This window comes from Dipodomys merriami, unplaced genomic scaffold, assembly GCF_024711535.1.
Source record: "Dipodomys merriami isolate MVZ:Mamm:240054 unplaced genomic scaffold, mDipMer1.0.p SCAF_366, whole genome shotgun sequence".
Taxonomy (NCBI): domain Eukaryota; kingdom Metazoa; phylum Chordata; class Mammalia; order Rodentia; family Heteromyidae; genus Dipodomys; species Dipodomys merriami.
Window position 1 is genome coordinate 595,871 of NW_027205226.1, and position 17,827 is coordinate 613,697.

The window sequence follows — 17,827 nt, forward strand, 5'->3', positions numbered from 1 at the left end:
CATCCTAACCTCAGATCCCTGACATGACTTCAAGTACGTTCCAGAAATCCCACTATAAAACAGTAGCCCACGGTAGCTATTGGGCACGAGAGAGATTACTTATCACGGAGCCATGTGATTAGAACAGGAGTGGACATCGTGAAACCATGCATAAAACTTGGCACATAATTCGCAAAGCATAAAAGACTCACATGCAGATAACAAAAACCTGATCAGAAGTCTTAGTTTGCAATCTATTTAGCCTCCAGCAATACTTGATCCTCTCGGGGAAAACAAAACATGGTTCTTCCGAGAGCGAAAAAGAAAAACCAAATCTAACAACTGAGAAACAGCCAGGCCCCCAAAATTCCACTGCCGATATTTAAAAAAAAAAAAAAAAAAAAAAAACCAAAGCAGGCAGTAAAAGTTAGGGAAAGCAGCATGGAATCCTGCAGGTGCACATCATTTCCAAGAATGAATTATAAATGAGAACTTCATTATGGGGCGGGGGAGAAACCAACCATTTTGCTTATACAAAGACAGATCAACTCAGATTTGGATTCATGAGAGGCACTCTAGGCCATGTTTTGGGTCAGGTTTTGGGTTTTTTCCCCCCTGGGACTACTTCTTGGGCACCAGCCAAAGGTGGGGCTTGGTACTGACACCCATCACCTGAAATCTCTAGGATGGCTTGGTACTGACACCCATCACCTGAAATCTCCAGCTCACCTTTGACCTTTGGGGAAACTAAGGCTATGACGGACAGGTCAGACAGCCTATAAGCAGATGCCAGAACCAGGTCTGGCTGGACCCACAGCCCCAGCATGGTTTCCGGGCCACCAGGATGCCTGTCCCTGCTGACAATTGCATCCACAGCCCCACGTGACACAGCGGGCCCTGATGAGCCCTCCCTCACGGGAAGGAAGCACTGTGCTCTCCAAGCAGGGTGGGCTGTATGAGTTCAAGGTAGCATCACCCGAGACACAAACATTCCAATTCAAATCCTGCTCGGGGGCTGGGAAGGTGGCTCAGTGGTAGAGCGCTTGTCTTGCATGCATGAGGCCCTGGGTTCGATTGCTCAGCACCACATAAGCAGAAAAAGCTGGAAGTGGCGCTGTAGCTCAAGTGGTAGAACGCTAGCCTTGAGCTGAAGAGCTGAGGGACAGCGCCCAGGCCCAGAGTTCAGGCCCCACGACCGGACCCCCCCCCCAAAAAAAAAGCGGGGCACCAGTGGCTCACACCTGTTATCATAGCTACTTAGGAGGCTAAGAGCTGAGGATCATGGTTCAAAACCAGCCTGGGGCTAGAAAGTCTGTGAGACTCATCTCCAATTAACCACCAGAAAACCGGAAGTGGTGCTGTGGCTCAAGTGGTAAAGCGCTAGTCCTGAGCTGAAGAGCTGAGGGACAGTGCCCAGGCCCAGAGTTCAGGCCCCACAGGCAAAAAAAAAAAAAAATTCAAATCCTGCTCATTTTTTAAAAATATTTTAATCATTTCTGCAAAGTTGCGTGTGTGTATGTGTTTTTTTTTAAATTACTGCTGTTGCTTCGTTAAGGTAATTTTTGTTTGTAGAAGTCTATTGTATAGTTCAGATCGTCTTGAACTCACCACCCACCCGCCTTCTTCCCTTGAGTACTGGGATTACAGGTGTCCGTCACCATGCTCAGCTACAAAACCCTGCCATTTGTATTACTCGTCAATCTTCTCAACATGCCCTTCCGAATAGGCTCAAATAGGCTCCCAGCTACCTCAGCATGCACACGGACAGTCAGCTGGCTGGTTCCTTTTTCCGGTTGTGCCAGCTTGGTGTCAAAATCCAGAAACAACAGTGAATGCCCTTCACAAGAGGCAAAAGGCCTGCTTTTCACCTTCTGAGGCTGAGGCAGGAAGGGGCTCTCCTCACACCCAGGGTCTCAGAGCGGTATGTGAATCCCCGCCCAGCCCAGAACTAACAATAGCCATCAGGAAAACGAGGAATGCCACCGCAGAACCCAAAAGAGAGCTTAATTCCAGATGCAGGGTCAAGAATAAACGTGGGCCAGCAGGTGGGGGGGAGGAGAGAGGTGGGGGGAGGGAGGGGTGGCTCACATCTGTCATCCTAGCTACCACAGAGTCTGAGACCTGAGGATCGTGGTTCAAAGCTAGCCTGGTCAGGAAAAGTCCAGGAGACTCTTATCTCCAACGAACCACTTCTCCGGGAAGTGGAGAAGTAGGAGAGCATTAGCCTCGAGCATAAAAGCTCAGGGACAGAACCTAGGCCCTGATTCAATTCCCAAGACCAACACACACATGCACAAGCACACATGGGTGCACGCACACACACAAACCAACCAGTAAGTTAAGCATAAAAGCTCAGGGACAGAACCTAGGCCCTGAGTTCAATCCCCAAGACCAACACACACATGCCCACGCACACACACAAACCAACCAGTAAGTTAAGACAGACTAGGTACTCTAGCAGGCATGTACATAGCACATGATCCCATATGACCCCCCCCCCACACACACAAGGGTCCTGTGCAGTCCTACCACAATCATTCTGACTTGATAACATAGGAAAGAGAGGCCAGGCCCATCCCCCAAGCTACACATGGAACCTGCAAGCCCAACTAAGGCCCAGGTGTCTGGAAGACATTACTCAATCTCCTAGAGAAAAAAAAAAAAAAAAGTCTTTCTAGTAGAGGAGCGATCAGACCTGGTCTCCTCTTTCTGTAACATGGGGACCAAGGACACACTGCTGTCCCAGAGTTAGGGGGAAGGCTGGATGAATGGAAGAGTATGAAGAGCTGGCCCCATGTCTGGCAGACCTGCCATCACAACTGTCACCACTGCCACTTCTTACAGGGTCATTGGCCCTTAAAGTCTTTAAGGATTAAAAAGTAAAGGAAGCCGGGTGCTGGTGGCTCACGCCTGTCATCCTAGCTACTCAGGAGGCTGAGATCTGAGGATAGCGGTTCAAATCCAGCCGGGGCAGGAAACTCTGTGAGACTCTTACTGCCAATGAACTACTCAAAAACCGGAAATGGTGCTGTGTCTCAAGTGGTAGAGCTCTTGCCTTGAGCTGAAGAGCTCAGGGACAGCACCCAGTCCTGGAGTTCAAGTCCCATGACCAACCAAGAAAAAGTAAACGAGGCTCTCTTGTTCAACAAGGGCCAGGCCATACCTTCTCTTCTGAGGAGACAGTCAGCTTGTCGCTGGAGATCAAGCTGCACACCTGGTCCAGAGTTAGGCTAAGAAACTCTTCCCCCAGCATCACCTCTGGGAAGTGCTGCTCTGTTCCAAAAAGAAAAAGAGAGAAGAAAGAAGAAGAAGAAATTAAGAAAACAAAGTTATAGCATACCTTGGCTCTCCCACAAGCCAATGCCACGATGAGCTACAGGGCTCAGTGTGGAGGCCTGGAGGGGATGGGGAAGGGGGGGGGAGTGGAGGACCACTGAGAGATGAGAGGGACAGAGGCATTCTAGCTGGAGGGAAAGCTGGCCTTTTAATTCTACAAGGCAGATGCCTACTGCCCCGCGTGGTCCTCTGACCTGAACGATGACATCGAGATCCAAGTTTGTGTTTTTTTCCACGCTCCTTGAGATTAATACTGCCAAGGGAGAAAGGCCTGCAAGGAATCCACCTACACAACCGAACCCGAGCACAGTGCCCCCTACTGCCTGGCCGAACAAGGGAGTCAGAGCAGGTGGAGGGAAGGAACTGTCTCTGGGGTTCTCGTAGGATGTCAACACTGTCAGAAGATGGACCATCCCTTCTTGCCCAACGTGGAGTCCATGGCAGTGAGTCCCTGAGCGCTCAACTACTACCACCACCAGGACCACCACCACCATCACCACCTCCTCCACCATCACCTTCAACATCACCATCAGTACTGCCACCACTACCATCATCATCATCATCACCAACACCCCCTCTACCGTGATCGTCACCACCATCACCAACACCATCACCATCACCACCAACACCCCCTCTACTGTGATCATCACCACCATCACCAACACCATCACCATCACCACTAACACCCCCTCTACTGTGATCATCACCACCATCACCAACACCATCACCACCACTACCACCTCTACATGAACATCACCACCACCATCTCTACCAACACTGCCACCACTATATCGCTGTCACCACCGCCATCAGCACCAACACCATCTCTACCGTGATCACCAACACCACCATCACAACTACCACCTCTACATGAACATCACCACCACCACCATTACTACCACACCACCAACACCACAATCACTACTACCACCACTAGCATCACCATTATCAGCACCTCTATCATCACAATCACCAACATGACCGTGACCACCACTACCACCGCCATCATCATCACCTCTACTACCACCACCACCATCATCACCATCACCATCACCATCAACACCATGCTGTTCCTAGATGCCAAGCTGGGACAGCCATTTTATGAGGCAATTCACCCTGAGTCAGAGGATCGTGTTTCTAGAATATTTTCTTGAACTTGCCTGCTGCCCTTAATTACTTCATTTCGTGATCTCGGCTGACAATCAGTAGAAAGAAAAAAAACAGAACGGGCCGCTTTGGCTCCCCGAGCACATGAAAGCGATGGCTTTTCCATCCCGCGGCTGTGAGGTTTCGGCTCAGCACTGGCAGGCCAATGTAAACAACATGTCCAAAGAATTTTAATTGCCATTTCATTAATGAGGTCCCATTACCACCCCTCCCAACCCGCTCTGCTGATGGCCGGGTGCATGCCTGCCCAATTACAATAAAAAAAAACCAGGTTCCCATAAACTTGGCCCTGGCGTCTGAGGTTAAAGATTAAGTAGTCCTCGGAAAGAATGATAATGAGGGGATAATAATAAGGCGCAGGCTATGGAGAAGGTGAGGGTCCCTTTCCCTGCTTCTGGAGAGCCGAGAGGACTGGGCTAGAGTCCGCTTGGATGCAAGGGGCTGACCAGGACCTTCCTCTTCCTCCATCAGGAGAAGTCTGGGGCTTGACAAGTGGAGCTGGAGGACGCAGAGGGGCTGTCACAGCCAGGGAGATGGGCATTCCAAAAACAATGGCAAGAGCTGACGCTCTAGCATACACAAGGTCTGCTCTCAGCCGACAGGCCTTTAAAACAAAGGCACTTTATTTTGTAGACAGAGAAATTTGGCAGTACTCTTTCCCCCTCCCCCCACCAGTGCTGGCGACCAAACTCAGAGCTGTGTGTGTGCTGGTGAGTACTCCACCATTCAGGCCAATCACCAGCGCCTCAAGCCTATAATCCTAGTCACTCAGGAGCTGAGAGCTCAGGGCAGTGGTTTGAAGCCAGCCTAGGCAGAAATGTCCACCACGAATCTCTCGCTAATTAACCAATTAAATAAATAGTAACAAAAACTCTGTTCTGCTAATCATGGTGGGCTGAAGGTTTAAGCCCATCTTGTCTTTCTTCCAAAGATCCCCTTAAAATAACAGCATGACAAGCTCTAGCAGGGAGCGTGTCTCCCGGAAAATACACGGAGTCAAAACATCATCAGAGATGGGTCCTTTCGTTGTATCTGCCGACAAGAATTCAGTGGTCTTGTCCAAAAGTAAAAGGCACTTATCTACTGCCTTTAATTTTTTTATTCCAGTCAAAGCAACTAATCATAATATGTGACTTGGCTCGGCTGTGACAGTGACCCAGGGTGATAAAGCAATTTAGAGTACACACATGAGAAGTCTGAGGGAGGCCAAGGCTCAGTCTTACACAGAAGTCAACTCACACCACCAAAACTAAAAGCATCAGAAATTGACAGTATATATGAATTGCCTACATAGGTAGAGGTAGAGGGCTGGGGGTGTAGCTCTGCGGTAGAGCACATACATAGCATGTACAAGGCCAGAGCAGCACCGAGAGGGAGGGGGAGAAGGGAAGGAAGGGAGGTAAAGGGAAGGGGGGGAGGGGGGAAGGGGGAGGGGGGGAAAGGGGGAGGGGGGCGGGAGGAAGGAAGGAAGGAAGGAAGGAAGGAAGGAAGGAAGGAAGGAAGGAAGGAAGGAAGGAAGGAAATCACAGGTGATGAGGCTTTTGGCTGACCCAGAGCCTTCATTTCTACTCTTTTAGGACTGAGAGTGTGGAAAGCAAGGCTTCGTGTGAGGAGAAGAGCAGGCACTTCCTTATCACGGAAGCCTGATGACCACAGGACCCGTCTTGTATTCATAGAACGGCATGACCAAAATAACTGTCTTTTTATTTAGTTTTTATTTTTATTTTTTTGTCGGTCATGGGGCCTGAACTCTGGGCCTGGACGCTGTCCCTGAGCTCTTCAGCTCAAGGCGAGCGCTCTACCACTTGAGCCACAGCGCCACTTCCAACGTTTTTTCTGCGTATGCGGTGCTGAGGAATGGAACCCAGGGCCTCATGCATGCAAGACAAACGCTCTACCACTGAGCCACCTTCCCAGCCATAACAACTGTCTTGAACGATACAAAGATGGATTCCAGCTCCTGGCTCGGCTTACTCACTTCCCCAAGACTGCTCAGCTCTCTATCCTTTCCTGGCCCAACTGTTCACTGCGCAGGGCAGTGAACTAAAGCCATCTTCGTGTGGTGAGTTGCAGCTCCATGGGACCTAATTAACTACCTTACAGCTGCTCCCCAGCAGAGGGCGCCTCTCAGAACCTCTGAGGTGACCGCAGGAGGCCGGCTGACCAAATCCCGCAAGCCCAGGGGGGTGCGGGTCCCGGCTCCCATTACCTGCATAGGCGTTCGCCTGCTGCAGAAGGTCGGTGCAGGTGTGCACGTCGGCAAAGGCGCGGATGCCCAGGCAGTTGGTGGGATGCAGCTGAGACTGCAGGAAGTCGCAGCAGTTCTGCCGCACGTCCATGAGCTGCAGCAGACTGGCCGCCGGGAGCAGCACCTGCGGGAGAAGGTGACACCCTGAGACTCCAGGTCCCCCTAAGAGCTAGGCTGTGTGCATGCTGCCTCGCCCCCCAGGCTCGTGGCTCTCCACTCCTGGCCGGCAGGATGTCCACGTGGCCCAGTCGGCCTTCCGGCCTTCTTGCCCACTCCTGTCCTGTACCTGAGCTGAACCCGGCGATCCGCTGCACATGAGGGCTAGTCAGATCTGAGATCTGAGATCTGAGCAGCAGCATGAGTCAAAGTCAGCCCAGACAGACAAACCCAAGACTCTCACCTCCAATCCGACACCAGCAAAATACCAGAAGCGGAGGTCTGGCTCAAGTGGTAGTGTGCCAGCTTTGAGTAAATAAGAAAAAGCTCTGCTGGGCGCCAGTGGCTCACACCTGTAATCCTGACTACTCAGGAGGCTGAGATCTGAGGATCACGGTTCAAAGCCAGCCTGGGCAGTAAAGTCCATGAGACTCTTATCTCCAATAAACCACCAGAAACTGGAAGTGGCACTCTGGTTCAAGTGGTAGAGCGCTAGCCTTGAGCTGAAGAGCTGAGGGACAGCGCCCAGGCCCAGAGTTCAAGCCCCACGACCAACCAAAAGGAAGGAAGGAAGGAAGGAAGGAAGGAAGGAAGGAAGGAAGGAAGAGCTCTGAGTTCAAGCTCCAGTTAAGGCCTTGAGTTAAGGCCCTGAGTTCAAACCCCAGTATTGACCCAAATACCAGAAAGAAAGGAAAAAAGAAAAAAGGAAAAAAAAAAACAGGACTAGCTGAGTAGCAGAGCACCTGCCCAGGTGGCATGAGTTCAAACCTCAGTACTGATCCAGGAGCTCTACACTGGGCCCCAGAGAACCCAGGCCGCCTCTGGTCCAAGAACTGCACTGCGATTTAAGAACCCTGGGCAGGTGCATGCACACGAAGACCCTGCAGCCCTGGGGCTCCTACTGGCTGTGCCCCGGAGTCACCCAGTGCTCTAAAGAAGGTCTCACCTCCACAGCCTAGCCTACACACGGAAGGTGACCCTGAGCTCCAAGATGTTTCTTGGTCTCCCCAGGAGCTGCTAACGGTCAGCCAGGTGTGGGAACCACAATCTTAAGGCCTTTGGCATACTCCCCCGTCTCAGGAAGGCACTGGTCCATTCAACTGCTTGAGTGTCATGTCCCTGTTTGTGGTAGCCACTGGGCTGGGGGCTCTTAAGATTCCACAGAAGGGGCTGGAAAGGTGGCTCAGTGGTAGAGTGCTCACCTAGCATGCACGAAGCCCTGGGTTCGATTCCTCAGTACCACATAAGCAGAAAAAGGCCAGAAGTGGTGCTGTGGCTCAAGTGATAGAACACTAGCCTTGAGCAGAAAAGCTGAGGGACAGCACCCAGGCCCAGAGTTCAAGCCCCAGGACTGGAAAATTAAAAAGATTCCACAGGAGCAAAATAAACCCGACTCTTTTCTTACATAGCTTACCACCTGCCTGCTTAAGAGACTCATCCACAGGACATAGATCGGGTAATCATATTCTAGTCTCCCATCCAACCAATTAAAAAGAAAAGGACGTCTTTGGGTATACTCACAGAGAGAGAAAACCTGGGGGTTGGAGTCATGGATCCAGTGGTAGAAAAAGGACATCTGACTTTATTTTATTCTGCCAGTCCTGGGACTTGAACTCAGAGCCCAAGCACTGTACTTTAGTTGTTTGTTTTTTTTTTTCCCCCTTAAGGCTGACACTCTACAACTGTGCTACCCTTCCTCTACTGACCCTCTGGTGTCTAACAGGTGATAAGAGTCTTACGGACATTTCCTGCCCAGGCTGGAGTCCAACTGCCAGCCTCAGATCTCAGCCTCCTGAGTAGCAAGGATGACAGGCGTGGGCCACCAGTGCCCAGCGCTGAGTTTCTTTTTAAAGCTCACAGGGGGCACGAGCAGTTTGCCCGTATCCTGAGAGACAGAAGTCGTTCTTGCTCAGGTGTTTTTCCTAAGAGCCAGGAGAGACTGGCCTGAGCAGGCCAGCAGGGCACTCGCTCAGACGGCCAAGCCCTGTGCCAAGACCCTGTCAGGTTTCCCAGGACCTTTCCAGGGTGGCAGAAGCTAGCCCTGCTGATCAAATGTGGGGAAGGCTGCCATCCTCCATGCTGGCTCTGCCCCGCCCTTCACGCTCACCCCGGCTAACGCACAGGCCCAATGAGTCTCCAAAGGGAAATTTAGGAAGACTCCCCCCTCCCCCAAAAACTCCCAGAGTAGAACTGTGTGACTTAGATGCTTCACGTGGGTACACCCCACATCTCTTTGCCCTGAACAATCCCCTGGCCAGGCCTCTGATCTCCGCCTGGGGAGAGCGGCTGAGCCGGCCTGGACAGGCTAGGCCCAGGAGGACACAGCCCTGGGCAGTCCTGGGGAGTCCCCGGGACTTTCCGTGGGTAGCCAGAATGGCTGATGGCCACTTATTACCCTGCCCACAGACAGTACCCGCCCCCCGACTCCCACCATCAGTGCTCATGCTCTGAGGCTCTGCTCATCGCACAGCCTCCTCCCTACAGCAGCACTATGTCCTTGCAGTTTGCTGCCCACTGATTCATTCCCGAGGGAGAAAATGACAACCATCACCCTTCCCTGGGAGGTGCTTGGTTTTGGGGGCTTTTTTTTATTTTTTTTGACCATGGTGAACACAACTAGTCCAGATCTCACTCAACACACACACACACACACACACACACACACACACACACACACACACACACACACACACACACACACACACACACACACACACACACACACACACACACACACACACACACACACACACACACGCGCGCGCCCCTCTCCAAGCTCCGTCCCCACCAGGCGGCCATAAACCAGGGAACTCAATTAACCTGGACGCTTCGCTCGGCCTGGCCCAGAAGATTCCATGCACAGATTAGTCTCTGCAGGTAGTTAAGTGGAGAGCCATTAACCATTCTCCTCTGGAACACACACTGGGAGTACAGAGCAGGTCCCCGGTGGCTCCGAGTCCCTGGATGACCTCCTCCAAGTACAGCGCCTCCCCATCCTTCCCGCACCCTGCCGGCCCCAGCCACAGAGCCTGGAGCCGGGCCACAGGTGGACCAATCGTCGGAGCATCGCCAGCTTTAACACTCTGTTCTGGGCACCCTAGGGTCGTACTGAATTCACCCCAGGATGGATTTCTGAGGGTCCAGCACCCCCGTAAGACTGTATCCCCCACCAAGCCCCAGCCGGGGTGCGGCTCAGGTGCCTTCTGCTTCCCCAGGTCCTCAGTGGGGAGAACAGCAGCACAGCTTGGGCCCTTAATCGCCCCCGTGACTGGCCGCCCGTGGGTGCTGAACACCTGCACTTCCGGGACACGCTCCTCCAGTTACGCTCTCCGTCCTCCCCTCCCCCCAGGACACCTCTGCCCACACAGCCCCTGGCTTCCACCAAACCCACTGGACGGGGTAGGCCCACATCTCCCAACGCTCCCCACCTCTCCGTGTGGGACTCACTCCTGAGCTAGCTTCCTGAAACCATCCATAGGGGAGAGGGAGGGCCTTGTGCTTTGTGTAATTGCTCGCCGCCTGCCTTTGATCTCACATTGCCCTGAACGGTGGGTCAAAGGCCCTTTCTCTCCCCTCTTCTTGCTTCCCAGGGAAGGGAAGGCATGAGGCGGAAAGGACACCGGGATGCTTGAGGGGAAGATGTAAAGATGGGAGGTCTCACCGACTCAAACGCTGCTGCCCAGCCCTAAAGGGCTCCGGGCCTGGATCTAAGCCCAGGAAGCTCCTCTGGATCTAAGTCTCCTCCAGGGGCTGCCCTGGTTCCCCCGCCCATGTCAGTGGGGCTCTGAGAGGATTTCCTCTTCTCTTGTCGGGAACCCCCCCCCACCCCCCAAGAGGCAGGACCAGGAGACGGAGCTAAGGGATAACATGACCGTGCAGTAGAGGATATCCCAAGTCCAAGCTTGCTTCCCTTAGCAAAACCAAGAGGAAGTGCTCTGCCTCCCAAAGCACCTACTGCTGAATGACAGGGGCGGGCCCGGGCACCCAGGGAGCCACCCAGAGGAGCAGGTGACAGGCCAGGGCTTCTGCCCATTGCTGGGACCAGCAATGGTGCCCGAGTACAACCTGCAGAGAGAAGAGAGCCACAAAGAGAAGTGGAGAGATGAAGAGAAGGGGCAGGATGGTGCTCTCAAGGAGTGCTGCTTTAGGGTTTTGTTGTTTGCTTTTCTGGTGGTGCTGGGCATTGAGCTCAGGCCAGCATGCCAGCCCAGCAGGTACTCTTTATCACTTGAACCGCATGCTTGGCTGCGTGGTTGTTTCTGAGGTGCAGACCTCGGCCCGGGCTGGGGAATTCCTACTTACGCTTCAGTCCTGTCTCTAGGGATGTCAAGTGTGCATCACTGTGCCCAGACACTCATGGAGATGGAGTCGCACAAACGTTTATGCCCAGGCTGGCCTACAACTGCATTCCCCGTGAATCTCTTGTCTCCCAAGTAGCTAGGATTACAGGCTTGAGCCACCCTACCCAGGTTTGAGTTTTAGACTTCTCTACTTCCTGTCCACTCCCTGCCCACTTCCTGTCTATTCCCTGCTTACTTCCTGCCCACTCCCTGCCCACTTCCTGTCTCCTCCCTGCTCACTTCCTGTCCACTCCCTGCCCACTTCCTGTCCACTCCCTGCCCACTTCCTGTCCACTCCCTGGCTGTGGGACTGAGGATGACGTACCTCATCCCTCTTATGCCTCTTTCTCAGTAGACACTTGGGAAGATGGAGCAAGGTCAGAGACCAAGGCGGTGGACCAAGGGCTTGGAACACAGACAGCGCTCTCTGTACATCAGCTTCGATTACAATGAACCTGTAAGGGGCTGAGGCTGGGGCTCTAGCCAAGAAATGGGCTCAGCCAGGCACCCGCGGCTCATGTCTATAACCCCAGCTACTCCAGGAGACTGAGACCACGGTTCAGAGCCAGCTGGAGCAGAAAAACCTGAGACTCTACTTGTGGCTCAAGCGCTTTAGCACCAGCTTTCTTCCACCTTTCCAATCCACTCCACTCATCCCTGACCTCACCACAAGTCAAGAATGAGGAGGGCCTGAGCCTAGGCCTTGCTTAAGCGTTCTGGGCACACCCAGGAGGAGAGATCCCCAAATGCCCCTCTTCCTGGGAACACTCGCGCCACTCCCACAGATGGGGGCTGCCTTGGCGCCCCACGCCGGGCTGGCCCCTCACTCTCAGTCCCCATCGGCTCACAGGCACAGGGGGAGCCGGCAAGGCTTTCCACGCGCACGGGGCAGCAACCCCGCCTGCGTGTTTTAGGTCGCAGTGTCCACCAAGTGCTAGGCTCCAGCCCCAGCGTGCTGGGTGAGGCTGGCCCCGAGTAGGGGGTGCGCCGAGGCCTACCTGCACATTGTCCTCCGTCACTTCGATCTCCGCGGTGTAGATGTAGTCGATCAGCTTGCTGAGCGTCTGCCCGTCCACATCCTTGATTTCTATCTTCTTGGCTTTACTCTCAGACATGTCGCCTGCAGGTCACCATGAAAACAACCAGGCCGTGAGTTTTGGCACCTAGGGTGTACCTCACGTCTTCTATGTGGCCTCCTGGCTGCAGAGAAGTGGGGAAGGGAGTCACCCACGGTCAGGGATCTACCAGCTGACCCCGGGGGCAGGGCCACATGGACCGAGCAATCTTACACAGGGGACCAGCAGTAACCAAGCTCTGCACAGCCAGTGTTAGACACGCGCTGTCCCCCACCCGGGTCCAGCCAGACAAGAGCGGCTAAAATATTTATAAAGGTGATCAGAATTCAGCAACAGTGTACTCAGAGCGCCTCACACACGAAGCTGCCACACGTGTAGGGCCCTACGGACAGCCGAGGCTCCCAACACTGGTGAGACTTAAGGATGCCATGCCCGTTACCCGGAGGGGACAGGGCATCGGTCCCACCGTGGTCAGTCTCAGCTAGGAAGAGGCCAGGGCGGCAACCCTGGCCTGGAAATTGCTTCGAGGTATCGCAGAGGAGGCTCGTTTGGACTAGCTGGAAGAAGAGGTGCACAGGCCCCAACGGTGACAAAAGGGCAGGCTGGATGTGGGCTCCGTGGGGAGAAAGGGACTGCCCAGAGGAGGACAGGCAGGGTCGGCCAGGACGCACAGAACTACAATGGATGCAACCTGAACTTGGGACGCCAGCGCATGGAGAGGCTCTCCACAGATGGGCATTTCTGAAGGAAACTTGGGGTGCAGAGGGGAGACGGGCTGGGAGGAGAGAGCAGTTGGGAAGCCCTGAGAAGCAAGGCAGCACTGGTGGAGGGCAGCGGGTGACAGCACCCCACAGTCTCATGGTGCCAGGAACCCTGACCACAGACAGCGCCTGGCTGACCCACACAGCCGCAGCTTTCCGGAAAGACAAGATGCCCACACCTGTCTGCAAAGGGGTGAAACAGAGCACAACCTGATTGTGACAAGTGTGGTACCCAGGGCAGAGCCAAGGGAATGCGGTACAGTACAGCCTGTGGGCTTACAAGGTGCCCACCTCCACGCTGCGTGGATGGCACCAAGTTCCTCACCCATCCACCCTGACACTGTTCTCCATCTGAAAGGAATCTGAGACACAGAGGAAAGAGGGGTTGCTGTCTTCGCTGCCGGGGGTCAGGTGGATCAGGGACTCTGGCCTCTCCCCTCTCTCCTCTGACAGCTGTGGACAGTGGGGTAGGAGGAAGAAATGGAGGAGAGATGGGGTTCTCCTCCTGCAATCTCCTCTTGCAGACACTGACACACGGAAATCACACGGTAAACGCTGCTTCTCCAAGTGGCTATTAAAACGTTCTCCAAGTGGCACCGGTGGCTCATGCCTGTCATCCTAGCCACTCAGGAGGCTGAGATCTGAGGGTTGTGGTTCAAAGCCAGCCGGGGCAGGAAAGTCCATGAGACTCTGATCTCCAATAAACCACCAGAAAACAGGAAGTGGCGCTGTGGCTCAAGTGGTAGAGTGCTCGCCTTGAGCTGAAGAGCTGAGGGACAGCGCCCAGGCCCAGACCAACCAAAAAAAAAAAAAAAAAAAGTTCATTAGGGAAGGGCCAACTGAAAACATATTGCAAAAGGTAATCAAAGGTGGCTAGTTCTTCACTTCAGGTCTTGGGCCTTAGAAAATCAGACCAGAGAAAGAGCAACCAGACTGTCTATAAGGCTGCGATTCCCCGGGCAAGAGCGACACTGCAACTGGCTGGCGATGTGGGACTCATGCCTGGGGGTCTGGTTGTGATCTTGTAATTTGGGGGTAAACAAATGCAAACTCCTCACATTGTAGGAAAATATTTGTACCCATAATATTTCTACACATAAAAGTCTGGCTTTTCTGGGAAGATGCCAGATTCTGTTACCAGTTTCTTATCAGTTTCTGTAATCCTCGGAGATTATTAATACCGCTTTCTAGACAGAGAAACTTCCAGAGGCTTTTTTCTTGCTTCTCTGGATAACTCCAAAATCTCTCATCTTCTGCATTAAGTTCCTAAGGAACTTCAGTAAGGAAAAACACACTGTGAAAGAAAAACCAAGTGGCACTGTTGCTTAAGTGGTAGAGTGCTAACCTTGATCACAAAGAGGCTCAGAGACAGCGCCCAGGCCCAGAGTTCAAGCCCCAGGACCGACCAAAAAAAAAAAGGTACTCTGGGAAGGTGGCTCAGAGGTAGAGTGCTTGCCTTGCATGCATGAAGCCCTGGGTTCGATTCCTCAGTACCGCATACACAGAAAAAGCCAGAAGTGGCACTGTGACTCACGTGGGAAACTCTAGCCTTGATCACAAAGAAGCTCAGGGACCATGCCCAGGCCTAGAGTTGAACCGGGGGGGGGGGGGGGGGGGGGAGGTACTCTGGGCTGGGAATGTGGCTCAATGGCAGAGTGCTTGCCTAGCACGCATGAAGCCCAGGGTTCAATTCTTCCGTACTACATAAATAGAAAAAGGAAAATGACACTGTGGTTCAAGTGAGAGTGCTAACCTTGAGCAAAAGAAGTCCAGGCCCAGAGTTCAAGTCCCATGATAGGAAAACAAAAGAAGGAAAAGAAAAAGAAAAACCAAGGGCTCAAGAACAATTGTTTGTTTAGGTTTGTTTTCAGTTGTAGGGTTTGAGGGACTTGAACTCCTGGCCTAGGTGCTGTCCCTGAGCTCTTCTGCTCAAGCACTCTACCACTTTGAGCCACAGCTCCACTTCTAGTTTTCTGGTTAACTGGAAATAAGAGTATCTCACAGACTTTCCTGCCCAGGCTAGCTTTGAACCATGATCCTCAGATCTCATCCCCTCCAGTAACAAAGATGACAGGTGTGAGCCACGACACCCACCCCACAATAGTTATTTCCTAAGAAAAATCTTCTTGTAGTAAATGAGAGGCCTGGGTAGGTGTCTGAGACCAGTGGAAATGACTACTCCACCAAACAATGACGTTGGCTTAGGTGACAGTCGCCTCCATGTACCGGGCTCACTGCTAAGGATTTCTACTCATTATTTCATTTAATCCGTGTGATAACTCCTCAGATAAGAACTGGCATTTCAAGAGCCGGGCACTAGAGTCCTACACCTCGTAATCCTAGCTACTCGGGGGGGCGCTGAGATCTGAGGATCACAACACAAAGCCAGTGTGGGCAGAAAAGCTCACGAGACGCTTACATCCAGCTAACTAGCAAAAAAGCACAGCAAGAGAAATAAATAGAGGCTTGGTGTGGAGCTGTGGCTAGCCGAGGCCTCTCTGAGAGGGAGATAACTCACAGGGTGAGAAGCAGCCAGTGGGAGGAGGGCCAGGACACCTGGGCACCAGGCTGGATGGTCAGTATCCTCGGGGCCAGCACAGGGCCCCGGGGCAGCATGCGGAGGGAGGAGCACCTGACCAGGCTGGGGGCGTATAGCTCAGATGGCCTCCGTCAGCAGTGTACCTGGTGCAGGGGAGGTGCCACAGATAGGAAGGCCGGCCGTGGGCTTCCTGGAATCCGGCCAGACCCGGCATATGTGAGCGAGTGAGACACCGTCTTTCCTGGAGACTTGGCAAAGGGGCTCGACTGCAGCAGATCCTGAATATTCATCCTCTCCTCATCCTTCCCCCAAACCTTCCATCATCACAGCTCTGAACCTCCTCCTCCAGAAAGGCCAAGAGAAGGCCCTGCCCTTCACCCAGAGGGGCCAAGGCATGAGCTTGATGGTCCAGCACCAGGCCAAGGTGTGTGGACAAATCCATTTCCCTCTCTCGGCCTCAGTTTCCCCAACTGCAAAGTGAGATCCCAGCAGGCTTGCCTGTGAGCCCAGTAACTTTCACGACCAGCAAGCTGCCCTTAAAGACTGTGGTGCACGCTGGACATTCACTCTACCTCCCTGTTCCCCGTAGTTGAACAAGAGACGACGGGTCCAGCTGACCTGGCTGGGGGTCTGGTTCTAGCGAGTTCCCCATGCAAAGTTGAGAACAGAGAGGCTCCTCCTGGTGGGTTCCAGAGCCTCAGTCTTCCCTCCCGAGACCCCCCCACACACACCCTCAATGTCTCCTCTGGTTCTATAGTTTCCATGCCTGCCACCGCTCCCCCACCCCCACCCCAGCATACCTGTGAACATGGCACAGAAGTAGGGGCTGCAGGCCGCCAGGACCACCCGGTGAGCTTCGATCTCCACGTCTTCTGCCACGATCATCACGTCACACAACAGCTGCTTGCTGTAAGATACCAGGCAGGGGACAGGGGTGGGTCACGCACAGATCGCACACCTGTCTCCTGTCAGACATGGGAGTCATTTTTCCTCCCACCCAGTTCTCAGAGTGGTTGCAGAGGCTTGCTCCAACCCTGTCTGTCAGGGGAGAGACTCAGGGATTCTTTTTTCCCCTCAGTCCCGGATAACCTCCCGTTCGTGCTTTCCTGAGGCACAAAGAAAAAAGCCGAGCTACTGCAACCATGAAGCAGCTTCCTTTGCCTTCATCTCTCTGCTCCCCAGTCCCGCTAGCGCTGAGAACCAGGGAGCAGAGGCAGGGCCTGGGGCTGTCAATCAAGCAGCTGCCAGAGTGCTGAGTGTCCAGGAGCAGGTTCGAGCCCTGAAGGTGTGCCGTAATAACCCAAAAGCGAGACAATCCACAGAGACACTGTTAAAGGTGACAAAGGAGTTTTATTAGTTGGTCTGCAGCCCCATCCTATGTTACCTCAGAACTAGGAGCAACTCCAACCTCCAAGGAGACAGGGTTTTTATTTTTTTCCTTTTTCCTCCTTCCTACAAACCTCACCTGCCTACTCTCCACAGGCCTCTCTGCCTCTCCACCTCTCCATAGGCCTCTCCACCTCTCTGAGGGACTCTCTGATCTCTGCAAGCCTCTCCACCTCTCCGAGCTCTGTAGGCCTGTTGACTCTTTCACAGGCCTCTCCACTCTTCACAGGCCTTTCCATAGGCCTCTCAGCCCTGCGCAGGCCTCTCCACCTGGGTCTCTTTTCTGGCCCGGGTCTCCTCAGGCCTCTCTGCCGGCCCGGGACCTCCCCTCTACTCAGTGCACCTCTTCCCACGTGTCTCATCTCCCCTTCTCCAACTCCTCCCCGGAAGCCCTACCCCCCAGCCACCCTTTGATGGCCTGCCCCACCCCCAGCAGCCTGGTGGGCGTGGCCCGTGGTGACGACAGCATGGAGGCGGGACTTCCTGCCCCTCAGGTTTTCACAGTGCCAGCAGCCAGATGAGGAAGTGGCAGCTCTGCAAGGGCTCCACCACGGAGGCCAGCGTGGGAGGGGAGGCCAGGGCCGCTACACCTGAACGCACGGGACTCCCAGAGGCCCTGCCACCATCGGTAAGGAGGCCACGACCATCTGTCTCTGCTATGCTCAACTTGGGAAGGGCCTTGTCTCTTTCACACTGTAATCCTAGGTGCCTGACTACATAACCAGCACACAGTAGGCCCTACACTTTGCTGAATGAATGAATGAATGAATGAATGAATGAATGGAAGGGATCAAGTCACATCCCTGGGAGGGAAGGAAAATGTGACCAGCAAGCGTACA

General features: G+C 53.6%; 1 protein-coding gene across 6 annotated transcripts in view; it reads right to left on the reverse strand.

Annotated features, from left to right (window-relative positions):
* Positions 1–17,827, reverse strand: part of LOC138804465 (kelch-like protein 3) — a 95,623-nt gene that overhangs the window by 38,130 nt on the left and 39,666 nt on the right. For all 6 annotated transcript variants that reach the window (XM_069988729.1, XM_069988733.1, XM_069988728.1 and 3 more), the window contains 4 exons: positions 16,403–16,509; positions 12,225–12,346; positions 6,692–6,854; positions 3,143–3,252 (listed from right to left, as the gene is read on the reverse strand). In XM_069988729.1, coding sequence (XP_069844830.1) covers positions 3,143–3,252; positions 6,692–6,854; positions 12,225–12,346; positions 16,403–16,509 — 502 coding nt within the window. The remainder of the gene's footprint in view (positions 1–3,142; positions 3,253–6,691; positions 6,855–12,224; positions 12,347–16,402; positions 16,510–17,827) is intronic.